This window comes from Typopeltis vanoorti, chromosome 22, assembly GCF_054136105.1.
Source record: "Typopeltis vanoorti isolate ZY-2024b chromosome 22, IOZ_Tvanoo_1.0, whole genome shotgun sequence".
Taxonomy (NCBI): Eukaryota; Metazoa; Arthropoda; class Arachnida; order Uropygi; family Thelyphonidae; genus Typopeltis; species Typopeltis vanoorti.
This window is the reverse complement of record NC_143570.1, coordinates 92,563,484-92,577,943: the sequence shown is the minus strand read 5'-3', so window position 1 is coordinate 92,577,943 and position 14,460 is coordinate 92,563,484. Positions and strand designations below refer to the sequence as shown.

General features: G+C 36.9%; 1 protein-coding gene across 2 annotated transcripts in view; it reads right to left on the bottom strand.

Annotated features, from left to right (window-relative positions):
* LOC150094569 (integrin alpha-9-like) overlaps positions 1-14,460 on the bottom strand; it is an 806,800-nt gene that overhangs the window by 187,674 nt on the left and 604,666 nt on the right. For both annotated transcript variants that reach the window (XM_090411876.1, XM_090411877.1), the window contains exon 21: positions 7,604-7,676. In XM_090411876.1, coding sequence (XP_090268002.1) covers positions 7,604-7,676 — 73 coding nt within the window. The remainder of the gene's footprint in view (positions 1-7,603; positions 7,677-14,460) is intronic.

Here is a 14,460-nt window from a genome sequence, read left to right as displayed (position 1 = left end):
TTGAGTATCGATGCTAATTTCTTGGCTAGGTGATTTTGATGTAGTAAGGCTTTTTTTTTTTTTTTCACCAGAGGTCAAGCCAATAGTCGTAATGGTTGGTCAGCAACTTTAGCATTCCATGTAAATTGTAGTGCAGCTTGTTTCTTTGTATATATGTGTATACTCCAGATGATGACCTTAATGTGAAGGTCAAAACATCGAGTGTTTATTTTGGTCTATATTAAACTCAAGTTTTACTCTAACATGGTAGTTGTTTCCACAATTTGCATGATGTATTAAATACTTCAATTTTGATCTTACAAAATTTATGCTTTGAATCAGATCACATTTTGAATATATTTTACATAGTGTTAAAATAAATTTTAGAAATTGACAAAAATATGCTGAAATAATATAAGGAAAAAAAATTTCTTCCTAAATAGAGCAATACCACAAGTAACGTGTTATGGACTTATATCGTTTTTGTGTGATTATTTAGAAATTTCTAATTTAATTGGTTGTAAGTAATATTAATCATCAGTATGTGATTTTTTTCAAATACATTCAGCATTATAATAAAAATGGGAAGAATTTTTTTCCTCTACATTTTTTCTTGTTATTTACAGAACCTTTTTTCTCTGTTTTGCCATTGTTAACATCCAAGGTGATGTATCTGTTGGCATGTAGTTCTTTGTATACAAAAATTAGTTATATATTTGCTTGATCTTCAAATTTTAATTTATATGTTTCATAACTGGCAGGAATTTTTTCCCAAAAAAATCAACGATCTCTGCAATATGAGTTCTAATAAATCATTAGGTATTTCAAATATTTTAATTTTTAGTCTTAAAATGGTTTTAGATATTATTGAAGAATTAATCATTGATTCACCACAATTATTAGTAATTAAGTTAACAGATAATAAAAAAATATGGAATTGTAGAAGTTTCACTTATTGTATTATCTATAAACAGTTTCTAGTCCTATTGTCAAGAACTAGCGAATGAAAATGTGAATGGAACTGGATGGGATTTCACCATGGAATTTAAGAGAATGTGCTAGGGAACTAACAGCTTCATTCAGGCTTTTCAATCAGAGTCTGGCTATGGGAAAGGTGCCCATGAAATGGAAGAAGGGTAAGATTGTTCCATTGCAAAAGGGCAGTGGTAGAATGGGAGTGTCAAACTATAGGCCAGTGTTTGTATTTCACTGTAGTCATTAAGATTTTGGATAAACTAGTGAGCAATTGTACAAAAAATTGGGCAGATGAGGATAATGTTATCTGTTAGAGTCAGCAGGGATTTGTTAAGGGGCACTCTTGCTTTAGAAACCTAAGAGTTTTTTTATAATAGTCATAGGAGCAGTCGATGAGATAAAGGCATATACTCGTGTTTTTATTTCACAAAAGCTTTTCACAGAATTCCACATGATATGCTGATATTTAAGTTACACATATGGGCTTGTGAATTGGATTGGCTGTCTGATAGATAGAGAAATGTATATGAAGGAGCAATATCAAGGAGACATAAGATTTTTTTTCCCCCTTCTGATCCGCACACTAGGGTCATGGTGTGGGCAAGAGGAATAGAAGAAAGGAGGAGTCTGTTTACAATTTGTTTGAACATCTGAGGGTTGTAATCTTTGGGAAAGCCAGAGTGAGGGGTAGACTGTTCCAAAGGACAGAAGAAGATGGAATAAAAGAGGAGGCAGTGAAGTTGGTTTAGTGAGGTTTAAGGTGGAGTAAAAGGGTATTGGTTAGCAGTGGCCCTTGTTTTAATGATTTTGGAGGAGACTGGAGAAATAATAGTGGCCAATTCAGCAGAACACTGTTCATGAAAGTATCTGTAGAAGAAGCACAAGCCAGAAACTGAACATCTGTGTGAGAGGGATTGAAGTGGGTTTGTGAGACAGAGATCATTAATTAGCAAGACTTCCCTCTTCTGGATAGAATCCAGAAGTTGGCACCAAAATCCTCTCTTAGAGAGATTTTGGTGCACCACCCCAAATATGGGAGTAATATTCCATGGCTGGGTGGATTTGCACTTTGTATAGAGTTAGAAGCTGTGAAGGAGTGTCTAGTGCGAAAAAGTACACCAACTTTTTTGGTATACTGGAGAAGGAGAGTCAATATGAGTTGTGGATAATGAAGTCCCCAAGAAGGATGACTTCACTATTGAGGTACTTCATCATCTGGCAGCATCCTCTAAAAAGAGGGTTGCAGCAGATGAGCATGCTTCTCTTCAACTTTCCCTTGTAATATAGTCCCAACTCTTCTTAAACTTCTTGATTTGATATTCTCTCTGTATAGCTAATCTTTTCCATCTTTCTAGAACACCACATTTCCAATGCATTAATTCTTTCCATATCTCTCTTTCTGAGTGTCCATGACTTACTTCCATAACTTGCAATACTGACTTACTTCCATAACTTGCAATACTCCAAACTGTTGCTTTAAATATTCTAATTATCACACATATTTTAATATTCTTATTTATTAAAATTTTCTTCATTTCCATATTGAGGTACTTAGACTGTAAAAATTCAAGCTTTAGAGAGAGAAAGTTGAAGAGGTCAGAGTAGTTGGAGTTTGGAGAGTGATAAAGGGTGCATATGAAAAGGGCAGGTTCAATTGCTAGAGAAATTCTGAGCAAAAGCAGTCAAACAGTGGGATTCAAGGATTTTCAGTCTCTGGCATGGTATGTTGGTTCTCATGAATGCACGCGTGCCACCCTTGTGGCAGAAAGAGCTGCGTAATGTATAGTTTGGGCAGTTAATGTTGAGGATGCCAGTTGGGATTCTGAAAGGAATATAGTTCAGGTTTAGATGACTGTAGATGGTTACAAGTGAAGTTCCTTAGGGCTCAGTACTGGGACCCATATCGTTTAACCTTTATATCAATAATATTGTCAATGGACTGCAGAGAGATATTCATTTGTTTGCAGATGATGCAAAGCTAGGTATATCAGCACTATTATCAGTAATAGTGCTGATGTGGAATTATTTCAGGGGGATTTGTATGAGCTGGACATATGGGCAAATGAATGGTGGAGGCATCAGTTTGCAATTAAATGTAGGGCCTTGAAGTTTGGGATCCATGGATGGAAAGCTGCATATTCTGTTTGAGGAGGCAAGGGACCTTGGAGGGATGATCACTAGAGACAAAGTTTAGGTGACATATTGCAAAATTGATTGCTGCAATACTAAGAAGGACACTGACAGACAGAGGAGTTTTTGTTCCATTGTGTAAAGCTCTAATCAGAACACACATGGATTATCATTCTTAGATTTAATTGCCAGGATTGAAGGAGATAAATTAACCTCTGGAGAGAGTCAAAAGGCAAAAATGATTATCAGGACAGTTTGGTTGATAGAATAAAGAGGGCTGGTATGATTGAGGTATTTAAACTGTTGAGAGGTAGTTACAAGGTTGAAACTGGGGAATTCATTTGTATGGCTGATCAAAAGGAAGAAGTATCCCTGGAAATGGTGAATAATATGGTGAGGAATGGCTTTTTTTTCTTTGCATGGAGGGTGGTTGGATCTTGGAATGCATTGCCTGATTGGGTAGTGAGAGTACAAACAGTAAATGAGTTTAAGGAATGGTATGATGGACTTTGTCTTGTCTGAGATGGGCCTCCCACAATGTCTGACTCCACAGAGGTCCTGAATAATAACAATAATAAAAATAATAACTTAAATGATTTCTTAGGTACTGGACAAAACAAATAAAAAGAAATCAGGGAGAAGCAGTAGGTACAATAACCTTGATTCACTCAGTGAAGTGACAAGAAATTGCAAATGTTAGAAACATTATTTATCATATTTTATTGAAAAATGATCCGAATGATTCAAATGATTTCAAGGGTGATTATGGATGCATATTTTGAAGATGTTTATACACAGAAATGGCACTGCATATAACAAAGAATATTAGAATGCTTATAATTTAGTTTCTTCTTGTTCATTGTTTTCTGCTAACTCTGTCTGCTATTAAATCTTCATAATGAGAGAATGGGTGTGCAAGAGAAGCAGGGAGGCACAGAGAGGACAGGGGTACACAGTGTGAGAAAGGTGAATGCTCCAAGAGGAGGTGAGAGAATGTGCAGGCAAGAAAGGAATGGGATGACTTGGGATCAAGAGGAAACAGTTGGAATTGAAAAGGGTTCTAAAATGAATAAGCAGAAAGGGAAATGGCCCCAGTCGAGCATGGAGAGATCACATCGATTGAGAGGTATCAGTGGAACTAGCTGTAGATCCAGAAATAAGCTGTTGTGTTTGTATACAAATGCTAGAAGTAAAAGAAACAAGGCAGATGAAATGGTTGCACTAATTGCATCTGTTCACCCAAAGATTGTTGGAATAAGTGAGACATTGTTGGAACAACATCCTAACAGGAACAGATATGGAAGGGTATGATGTATTTCATGAGGATAGAAGGGGGTGAAAAGGGAGAGTGCTATTAATGATAGAGAAAGAGTTATGTCCATAAAAAGTAGAAATGCAAGAGGGAAATAGTACTAGTGGTTTTGAGGTGGTATGGTGTGAGATAGAGGTGAATGGAATCAAATACTTGGTTGGATGTTGTTATAGACCAGTTAATTTGGATGGTGGTGATAATAAAATGTATAATCAAATTAGCCAAGCAAATAAGAAAAGGGTGATCATTATAGGTGATTTTATCACTTTCGCTGCCAACTACAAGTATAGTCGTAGTTGGTATATGAGCCACACAAGCCAGCTATGAGTATACTCGTATGACGCTTGTGCTGGCAACGAGATTACCTGTACTGACCTTGAAGAAGTAAAAATGCTTGGCTTGTGGAGCTAGCAGCAAAACTGTGTATACTCGTAGAAGGTATATACTCTGCACAAGTCAACTACGAGTATACTCGTATGACACTTACAGCCGGCAATGAGATTATCCATACTGACCTTGAAGAAGTGAAATTGCTTGGCTTATGGGAATAAACTATGCAAAAGTAGCGTGGCAATGAACGTGTTAATTATGGCAATATAGACTGGAATGATGAAATAGCAACTGGAAGTAAAGAAAATGAATTTCTTGAGTTTTGGAGGGATAACTACCTCAGACAGTATGTAACAGAGGGCACATGAGGATTGAGGGTCTTGGATTTGGTCATCTCATCAGAGGATGCAATTATAAACAAAGTGTAAAATCATCCACCAATTGGTGAGAGTGACCATGAGGTGATTACCTGAGTGGGTGCAGGCAGTGTGAGGACCTCTATGAGAAAAGGGTATATGTGGAAGTACAAGGGGGGGGGATTATCAGGAGCTCAGGAGACAGCTTGCACGTATAGCATGGAATGAGGAGTTAGCTGGTAAAGAGATCAATGCAGTTTGGGGGATTTTCAAAAACCATCTAGTAGATGCAATGTCTAAATGTATTCCAATGGTGAGAAGGTTAAATAAGGTAGGTGTGAGATCGGAGAATAAAGAGATTAAGCATGCGATACAGAAAAAAAGGCCATTGTGGAGGCAGCATAAGAGAAGTGAAAATAACCAATTCCATGAGGTCTACAAAGACCAGCCAAGGAGGGTGACTTGGTTGGTGAGGGTAGCTAAAGAGAGGTATGAACAGCAGCTAATGAAGCCAAAAAGAATCCGAAGGCATTCTTTCGATATGTAGCCAGCAAATCAAAGAATGACATTGATTGGAGAAAATGGCATAAAGACAGCTGTTGCAGAATGTGTGGTGGAGATACTTCATGAGCAATTCATAGGGGTCTTTCAAACTTGTGAATGCGACATCATGGAGAGCAGTTGATGAGTAGGCGAGACTGACTGTAAGTCAGCAAGAGGTGTATCAGGAGTTGAGTAAACTACATATTAATAAGGCTGTGGGACTTGATAATATACCACTACGTATTCTGAAGGAATGTGCCATGGAGTTGACACCTGCCTTGACATATTTTTTTAATATGAGTCTGGCACTCGGTCAAGTTCCTAAGGAGGGCAAGATTGTGCCACTTCATAAAGGAGGTGATAGAACTCAAGCATCAAACTATAGGCTCATTTGTGTGTCAAGTGTTGTAGTTAATTGTTGGAGAAGCTTGTGAGAACTAGGATCCAGAATTGGGTTGAAAACAATGGTATTATCTTTGATGGATAGCATGGATTTGCTAAAGGGAGGTCATGTTTTAGTAATCTACTTACTTATTACAATAAAGTGACTGCTACCTTGGAAAGAGGAGAAGGATACACCGTCATGTACTTGGATTTCACAAAGGCTTTTGATAGAGTACCTCATGATAAGTAGACAGTCAAACTAGAGCAGATGGGGTTGGATATTAGATTAGTGCATGGGATTGGAGACTGGCTATCTGATAGGTATCAGCAAGTTGTGTATGGGAGAGCGATATCCAGGAAAAGGAAAGTCACTAGTGGAGTGCGTCAGGGGTCGGTTTTAGGGCCATTACTGTTTAACTTGTATATTAATGTTATTGGTGAAGATTTAGATGGAGATATTCAGTTGTTTGCAGATGATGCAAAATTGGGACGAACCATGAAGAGTAGTGAAGATGTTGTGGCCTTACAAGAAGACTTGAATACATTGAGTGATTGGGCACAGAAATGGGGATGTGAGTTCAATGTTGCAAAATGTAAGGTTTTAAAATTTGGAAAACAAAGATGGGATACAGAATTTATGCTTGGTGAGGATATAGTATTGGAGGTGAAAGAAATAAGAGATCTGGGGATGATAGTGGATAAGGAGCTAAAATTTAGGGGACACATAGCCAAAATTGTGAAGACAACACAAAATCTTCTGGGAATGATGCAGAGGACACTGACTTGTAGAAGTAGGGAGATTCTTGTTCCATTGTATAAGGCTTTGATTAGCCCACGCATGGACTATTATGCCCAGATTTGGTCACCTGGTTTTCAGAAAGATGAAAAGGTGTGTTGGAAAGGATTCAAGGGCAACTGACTAAGGTAGTTTCTGACCTCTGGAATGTTGAGTATGAAGAAAGATTGAGAAGATGTAATTTGCAGAGTCTGGTGGAGAGAAGGAAGAGGGGAGATATGATAGAGACCTACATGTTGGTAAGGGGTTGTTATAGGATCAATGCTGGGGAATTTCTACAGAAAATAGTGGGAGATCAGGGGAGAACCAGAGGTTAGCCCTTGAAACTGTATAAAGAGGGTGTGAGAGGCAGGTTTTTTGCGTGCAGAGTTGTGAATGATCAGAATGCCTTGCCTGAGAGTGTGGTGCCTGCAAGGAGTTTGAGTGTGTTTAAGATACGGTATGATGAGCTGTGTGTGTGTGTGTGTGTGTGTGTGTGTGTGTGTGTGTGTGTGTGTGTGTGTGTGTGTGTGAGTGAGAGAGAGAGAGAGAGAGATAATAGGACCTTCTAGATGAGTCTCTGACTGCATGAAGTCTTGGAGTAATAATAATAATAATTTGTATCCTGATATATATCTACTTTTTTATTAAGTTTGTGTCAAATCTTCCTTATGCAAAGCCATTCTTTTTTTTCCTATCTAGTAATGTTAGAAAAAATTATTTCAAGTTGAAGTTACTTTCTTATGGAAAGCATTACTCAGAAATTGTGGTGTTACTGTATTTGATAAGATTTATATAAAACTATATCTAGTAACTTACCAAGTATGAATGAAGAACTTGAATAGAATCAGCATTGTTTTCTAGATAAACCACTTCCTGTGTGTCAGCATACCTACCAAGGGTTTCAAAAAAAAAAAAAAATTAACTTAAATTCTAGACATATTTCTCAAACCCCACACATGGAAGGTCAACAAAACTACAAAAAAAAAAAAAAAAAAAAAAAAAACATGTAAACACAGGTTGGCTAATGAGAAAGAAGGAAAATGATTTATGTTTTTTGAACAGCTGGAGGTATTCAGTGAGGTGGTAGGGAAGGTTTGCTGAAGTATGCATTGATAGTGACCAACATCTCCCTGTATTGTGACATACTTAAGGAATGATGTAGAATGAGGTAGGAAGTAGAGGAATGATGGTGGTGGCTAGTTCAGGGGAACAGCACCCATGAAAATAGCCATAAAAAATGCAGAACCAAAGCATACATACATGAGGAAGCAACTGTAGTAAGTTTGTAAGAAAGGGATCATTTATTAACTGCTCTCTTAGGAGAGGTTTCAGTGCACCACCTTAAATATAAGAGCAATTTTCTGAGGTTGGGGTAGGGGGGAGATTTATAAAGTGAGTTATGCAGCTGTGATGTAGCATTTGAACAAAAGAGGACACAACAATTTTAGACTTTGTGAATGTAATGTGTCTGGGACAGAATAAGCTACATGTGAAACTTAGTCCAAGAAGAGAAACTGATCTTGACACTGAAAATCAAAATACGATCTGGTTTTCAGGAAGTAAAAGTAGGAGAGTGAAGTAAGATCTTTTTTCTAACAAATAAGATAGGATTGTGTCTTGGTGGCACAGAAATTCACTAGATTATTTTTACCATATCAGTGTTTAAGAAATTGGTTATAGAAGACAACCTTGAATCATTTAAATATAGTACTAATGTTTTCCTTCAATATTGTCACTTAAAATTTTGGGTGATTTGCATAGTAATGCTATTATTAATATTTCTTGCAAATTAACTAAAATTGTTTGTAATCACTCTTTGTTTCTACTCAACAATAAGATATTATTCTGGACTGCCATAGAGTCATAAGATTCATTGTGGAAGATTCACTTCAGACAACACAGTCTATCCTACTATTCCTTATACTTGTTTTCATTACTGCACTCTCAAGGAATGCATTCCATGCTCCTACGACTCTCCATGCAAAAAACAGTTACTTCTTATGAAACATCACATGAGACATTTAAAATCATATCATCTCTTTATCACCAGACCATGCAATTATGCTTATTCTATCCTTATAACCTATGTTCTGCATTCCACATATTTTTGTTTTCTGCCTTTGCAGAATTAATTCATCTCCTTCAAATCCTGGCAACCAGATCAGAGTTTTCATATTTACGAATTTAGGGACACAAAACACACGTGTTGAAATGATTATTTTACTTATTATTAATAAAATGTGCAGCCAATCGCCCACAAACGAAGTTAGGAGCAACTAACCACAATTGGACCATGGCCTGGTTATCAACAAATCAAACTACAACCTCACCGAAGGTGAACTCTCACTGCTAGAAAAAGGCCTAAACTATGCCATTGTGCCGAGGTCAGTAAACACACTAGATATTATTTATCATATCGAGAGAGGTCTAAGATCTCTAAGATATGTTGATGATAGTTTTGCCATTTGGCCCCACGGCCGTGAATCACTAAATACATTCCTTAGCCACCAGAACAAACAACACAAACATATCCAATTCATCATTGAAATAGAAAAAACAATTCTCTTCCTTTCCTAGACACATGTCTTCCCTCAGGCAATCTCTCCTTTTCAGTCTACCGCAAACTTACACACACACACACACAGGCCAGTACATACACAAAAATTCTTACCACCACCCAACACAAACTAGGTGTCATAAGTACCCTTAAACACAGAGCTCAAACTATTTGTTCAAATGAGCAAGTTCTAAACCAGGAATATGAGATCATCAACCATACATTTATAAAAAATAGATAGAGTAAAAAAACTTTTCACAAGATCCTCCACAAAGACACCACTAAAACAAAAAAGATTTCAAGAATGCCATTGCCATACCTTATGTTAGAGGCATTTGGAAAAAAATAGAACACTACACAAGTACAACATCAAAACCTTGACAAAATTAAGACACCTACTCAGTTCTTTCAATGATCCTCTTCCACACCTAGTCCACCCAGGGGTTTACAAAATACAATTAACATGTAACCTACCATACATAGGGGAAACAGAACAAACCATCCCAATTAGGAAGTACAAACACAAACAACACATTAAATACCTTCATTTTGGAAAAACCGGCCTTTCAGACCACACATTCCAGACATACCACAGAATCGATTGGAAAGGTACCAGGTCTCTACACCGCACCAAAACCTGGTTCAAGAGGAAATTTAAAGAAGCATGTGAAATGCTCAAACACAAACCTAACCTGAACAAAAATGATGGTATAACCATTCCAAGAGTGTGAGGACCCATTTGCAACCATTATATCAAACAGAACAAGCCAAAGAAATATCTCAATAGAAAAAGACTTGGTGAAGTTTTTTTTTTTAAACAATCAATAGCAACCTGAACTGTACAAGTCCAGAAGAAAATCTTAGTATGGGAAGACTTTAGCAGGGTTTAGTGTAGTGTTTTATTTTTTAACCACTAGAGGTCAGGTTAAGTAAAAGATCAGTCAACAGCGTAGATTCGGTTTACCTTTGTAGAGTGCAAGAGGATGTAGCTTGTTTTTATATACACATGTATTTTTCTGATGATGACCTCAATACAGGGGGTCGAAACGTCAGTTGTTATTTTATTAATAAGTAAAATAATCATTTCAAACACGTGTATTTTGTGTCCCTAAATTCATAAATATGAATTCTGATCATCGTGTAACCTTAAAAGAAAGATCAAAGTTTTATTCAAAGTTTATATACAATGGAACTACCGCAATCTTAGCTTTATTAGTCAATATCTTCCTCAATATTGCAGCAATCCTCTGGGGCTTGACAAATATGCATGCCTGCTTACACTAAGGAAGTAGCATTCAAGATATATTTATGAACTAGATCAAATGAAGAAAGATAGCAATATCTTTAAAAAAGCAAAGAGAAAGCTGAAATACTTTCATATTTAATTTAGAGAGAGATTTAACAAATTTTAATCCAATTAACTTATAAAATTTCAAGTTAAGAATGTAAGAATCGATGCGATTGATAAAACTACAAGGCTATATTTTCAGGATTTATGATTATATACTAGCAGCAGAAATAGCATATTCCAAAAAATAACCCGGTAGAACACATTTCTGTAGAAATTAATAATGTAATAAATAAATTAAAAAACAAATCACATGGAGAAGATAATATTAACATGGAAATGTTCAAATATGCTGATGATAGAGACCTACAAGTTGGTAAGGAGTTGTTATAAGATCAATGGTGGAGAAGTTCTACAGAGAATAGTGGGAGATCAGGGGAGAACCAGAGGTCATCCCTGGAAACTGTATAAAGAGGGTGTGAGTAGGGGAGTGAGAGGCAGGTTTTTTTCGTGCAGAGTTGTGAATGACTGGAATGCCTTGCCTGAGAGTGTGGTGTCTGCAAGGAGTTTGAATGTGTTTAAGACACAGTATGATGAGATGTGTGTGTGTGATAAAAGGATCTACCAGATGAGTCTTTGACTCCATGAGGTCTTGGGAAATAATAATAAATCAAGCCTTACAGATTTCCTGAATAGAATATGGGATGGAGAAGAAATAAAAGAATCCCGTAGAAAGTCGGTTATTATTATTATCGTACAGGCACCTCCATGGAGTCTGACGACTCATCGCAGGAGACCCAAATTATCCACACAATCTATCACACCTCTAATTGAACCCATTAACAGAAAAGCACTAAAAGCACAACTGACTGTGGAAACCCATTTCATTCATTCACAACTCTCCAAATGAAAAATCTGGTCCTCATGTCCCTACTAACCACACTTTTACTCAACTTGCATGGATGACCTCTTGTTTTTCCCACTCTAGTCAACTGCTGAAACATTTCCTCTGCACCAATCCTATAAAACCTTTTAAGTAACTTAAATATTCCTATCATATCGCCTCTTTTTTTGCCAATTTCTGCAGTCCACACAGCCTCAATCTATCCTCATAGGGAATGTTCCACAGGCAACTCACCATCTTGGTCACTCGCCTCTAAATCCACTTCACTGCTTCCTCATCCCAAAGAAACCAAGACCCAGATGTGGATGTCTCAAGCTCTTATAAAGAGGGGAATAGCAACTTCCTTATTTCTACTTGTTAATGTGATATTCAATAGCCAAGTAATCATATTAGCTACTTAGAAATATGTCCTCTAAACTTCAACTCTGTCTACGACCACCTCTAAATCCTTAGCTTCATCTGTTTCCTGGAGTACAATTCCATCAATGTGGTACACAGCTTATAATCTATTTATTCCAAAATGCATAACTTTACATTTCTCCACATTAAACTGACACCCACCATTATCTTTTCTCCAAATTGACAACCTAATTACAAGTGGTCTGAAAAGTTCTTGGTCTCAACCATATATGGCAACACTATCGGCAAAATTTGTTTTCCCTATGTTAGTACATCTGTCAAAATCATCCATTTGAAATTGCAAGTCATTCTATCAAGTAGTTTGTTTTACACAGATGTCTGAAGTGTTTTATCCATTTCAAGGGATATAGACAACACAAAAGTGTTGTCCGGATCCCTTGCAATGGATAAAATTGAGTATCATGAGGTTATAAAATTGTTTCAAAAGAAGGCTTAACCAAAAGAAATTCATTTGAAGTTCATAAAAGTTTATGGGCACTGTACTTCTTTGTTTTTGACAATTAAGAATTGGGCTGCCGAGTTTAAACGTGTCTGTACCAGCCTTGAAGATGATCCACGTGAAGGATGTCCAAAAAGTATAACAACACCACAAATCATTGAGCAAGTGCACGATATGGTAATGGATGACGGGTGAGTCAAACTGCATGAAATTGCTGAGACTACAGGCATTTCAAAAGAACGTATAGGATATATTTTGCATGAAAAATTACAAATGAAAAAGCTTTGTGCAAGATGCCACACTTGCTCACAGGAGATCGAAAACGCACTTGCATGAAAATCTCTGAAGAGTGCTTGGAGTGTTTTAACAAGAATAAAACTGATTTTGTGTGTCAATTTATTACTATAGATGAGACTTGGATTCACCATTACGCACCAGAATCCAAACAGCAGTCAAAACAGAGGACAGAAACTGGTTGAGCCAAAGAAGACATAGTCTGTTCCATCCACACGAAAGATCATGGCATTACCGGCAAAGGTTGGTCAGTTGGCAGAGCCTCTGCTACTAATGGCTCAGTTAAGTAAGTTTGAGCATGGTTAGTAGTTGGAAGGGGCCAATTGTTCGATGCTGTTGGCACACACTCCCTCGAGGTGTCAAATAATAATAATAATTGTGTTTTAAGATGCTAAAGGCATTTTGTTTATTAATTATCTTGAAAAGGATAAAACAATAACTGGGGAATATTATTCTGATCTTTTAACCAGACTAAACAAAAAAATTAATGAGAAAAGACCTGTTTTTCAGAAGAAAAAAATCATCTTTCATCAGGACAGTGCACCTGCCCACAAAGGTGTTTTGGCAATGGGAAAATTAAGGAATCTGCACTATGAATTGTTGGAACATCCACCCTATTCCCCAGATTTGACTCCTTCTGACTTCTTTCTCTTCCCAAAACCTAAACCCTTCCTGGCTGGTCAGCGTTTTTCTTCAAATCAAGAGATGATTGCAGTATGCAGTAGAGGGTTTATTTTGCAGATCTTACTGAGAACCACTACAGGGATGGGATAATGGCACTGCAGCATCGCTGGAATAAAAATAAAAATAATTTTGAAATTATAAATTCATTTTTTCAGGTTAGGCCAAGGACTTTTCAGACCACCCTTGTAAATCATCCTGCAAGCTCTCACACTTTGCCTTGATTAACTATTACTGTACCTAATTTTGCATCATTCGCAAATAACTGAATATTTCATTTCAGGTTATTTCCTATGTACAAATTAAACAGAAGTGGTTTACAGAACACTATTAGTCACTGGGTATGGACTCTGCTTCTCCAGATACCACTTTTTGATATCTGTCCAGCAGCCACCCTCTAATGCCCATAACACTGTTATGTCCATTCCTATTTGTTCTAATTTACATAACAGAGATCCATGAGGTATTTGGTCATATGCATCTGCAAAATCCAGCAGAAAAATAATGCTAGCCATATCCTTAATCCAACTCAGCTGTCACTCCATTATAAAAAAGTTAGTAAATTACTAACACATGACCAACCTTTCACAAAGTCATATTGCCCCTCATACAGAATCATATTTTTATCCTCCCATTCTTGAATTGTCTTTTTGACCAATTTTTCTAGTACTTTTACCAACAGACCTGAAATACTAATTGGTCTATAATTTGCTACTGCAGTCTTAGAACATCTCTTATGCAAGGGAATTATTTTGCCCACTTTCCACTCCCTTGGAACTTTACCAGATCTGAAACTTAAATTAAAACAGCTTAGTTAGAGGCATTGCCAGTTCTTATGCACATTCTTGCAAAACCCAAGCAGATATCCCATCTAATTCCACAGCTGTATTTACAGTGAGATTCTGCAATATCCTAATCCTAAGAACCTCCAATTCATACACCTATTCCCACATTAGTGACAGTCACACATATATTAAAACAGTAACCTAACTAGGATGATATACCTTGCAAAGTGATCACTCAGTAACTTAGCTATTTTATCTACTTCTGTCACCTCGTGACCATCAGCACTAATTACGAGGGCGGTCTC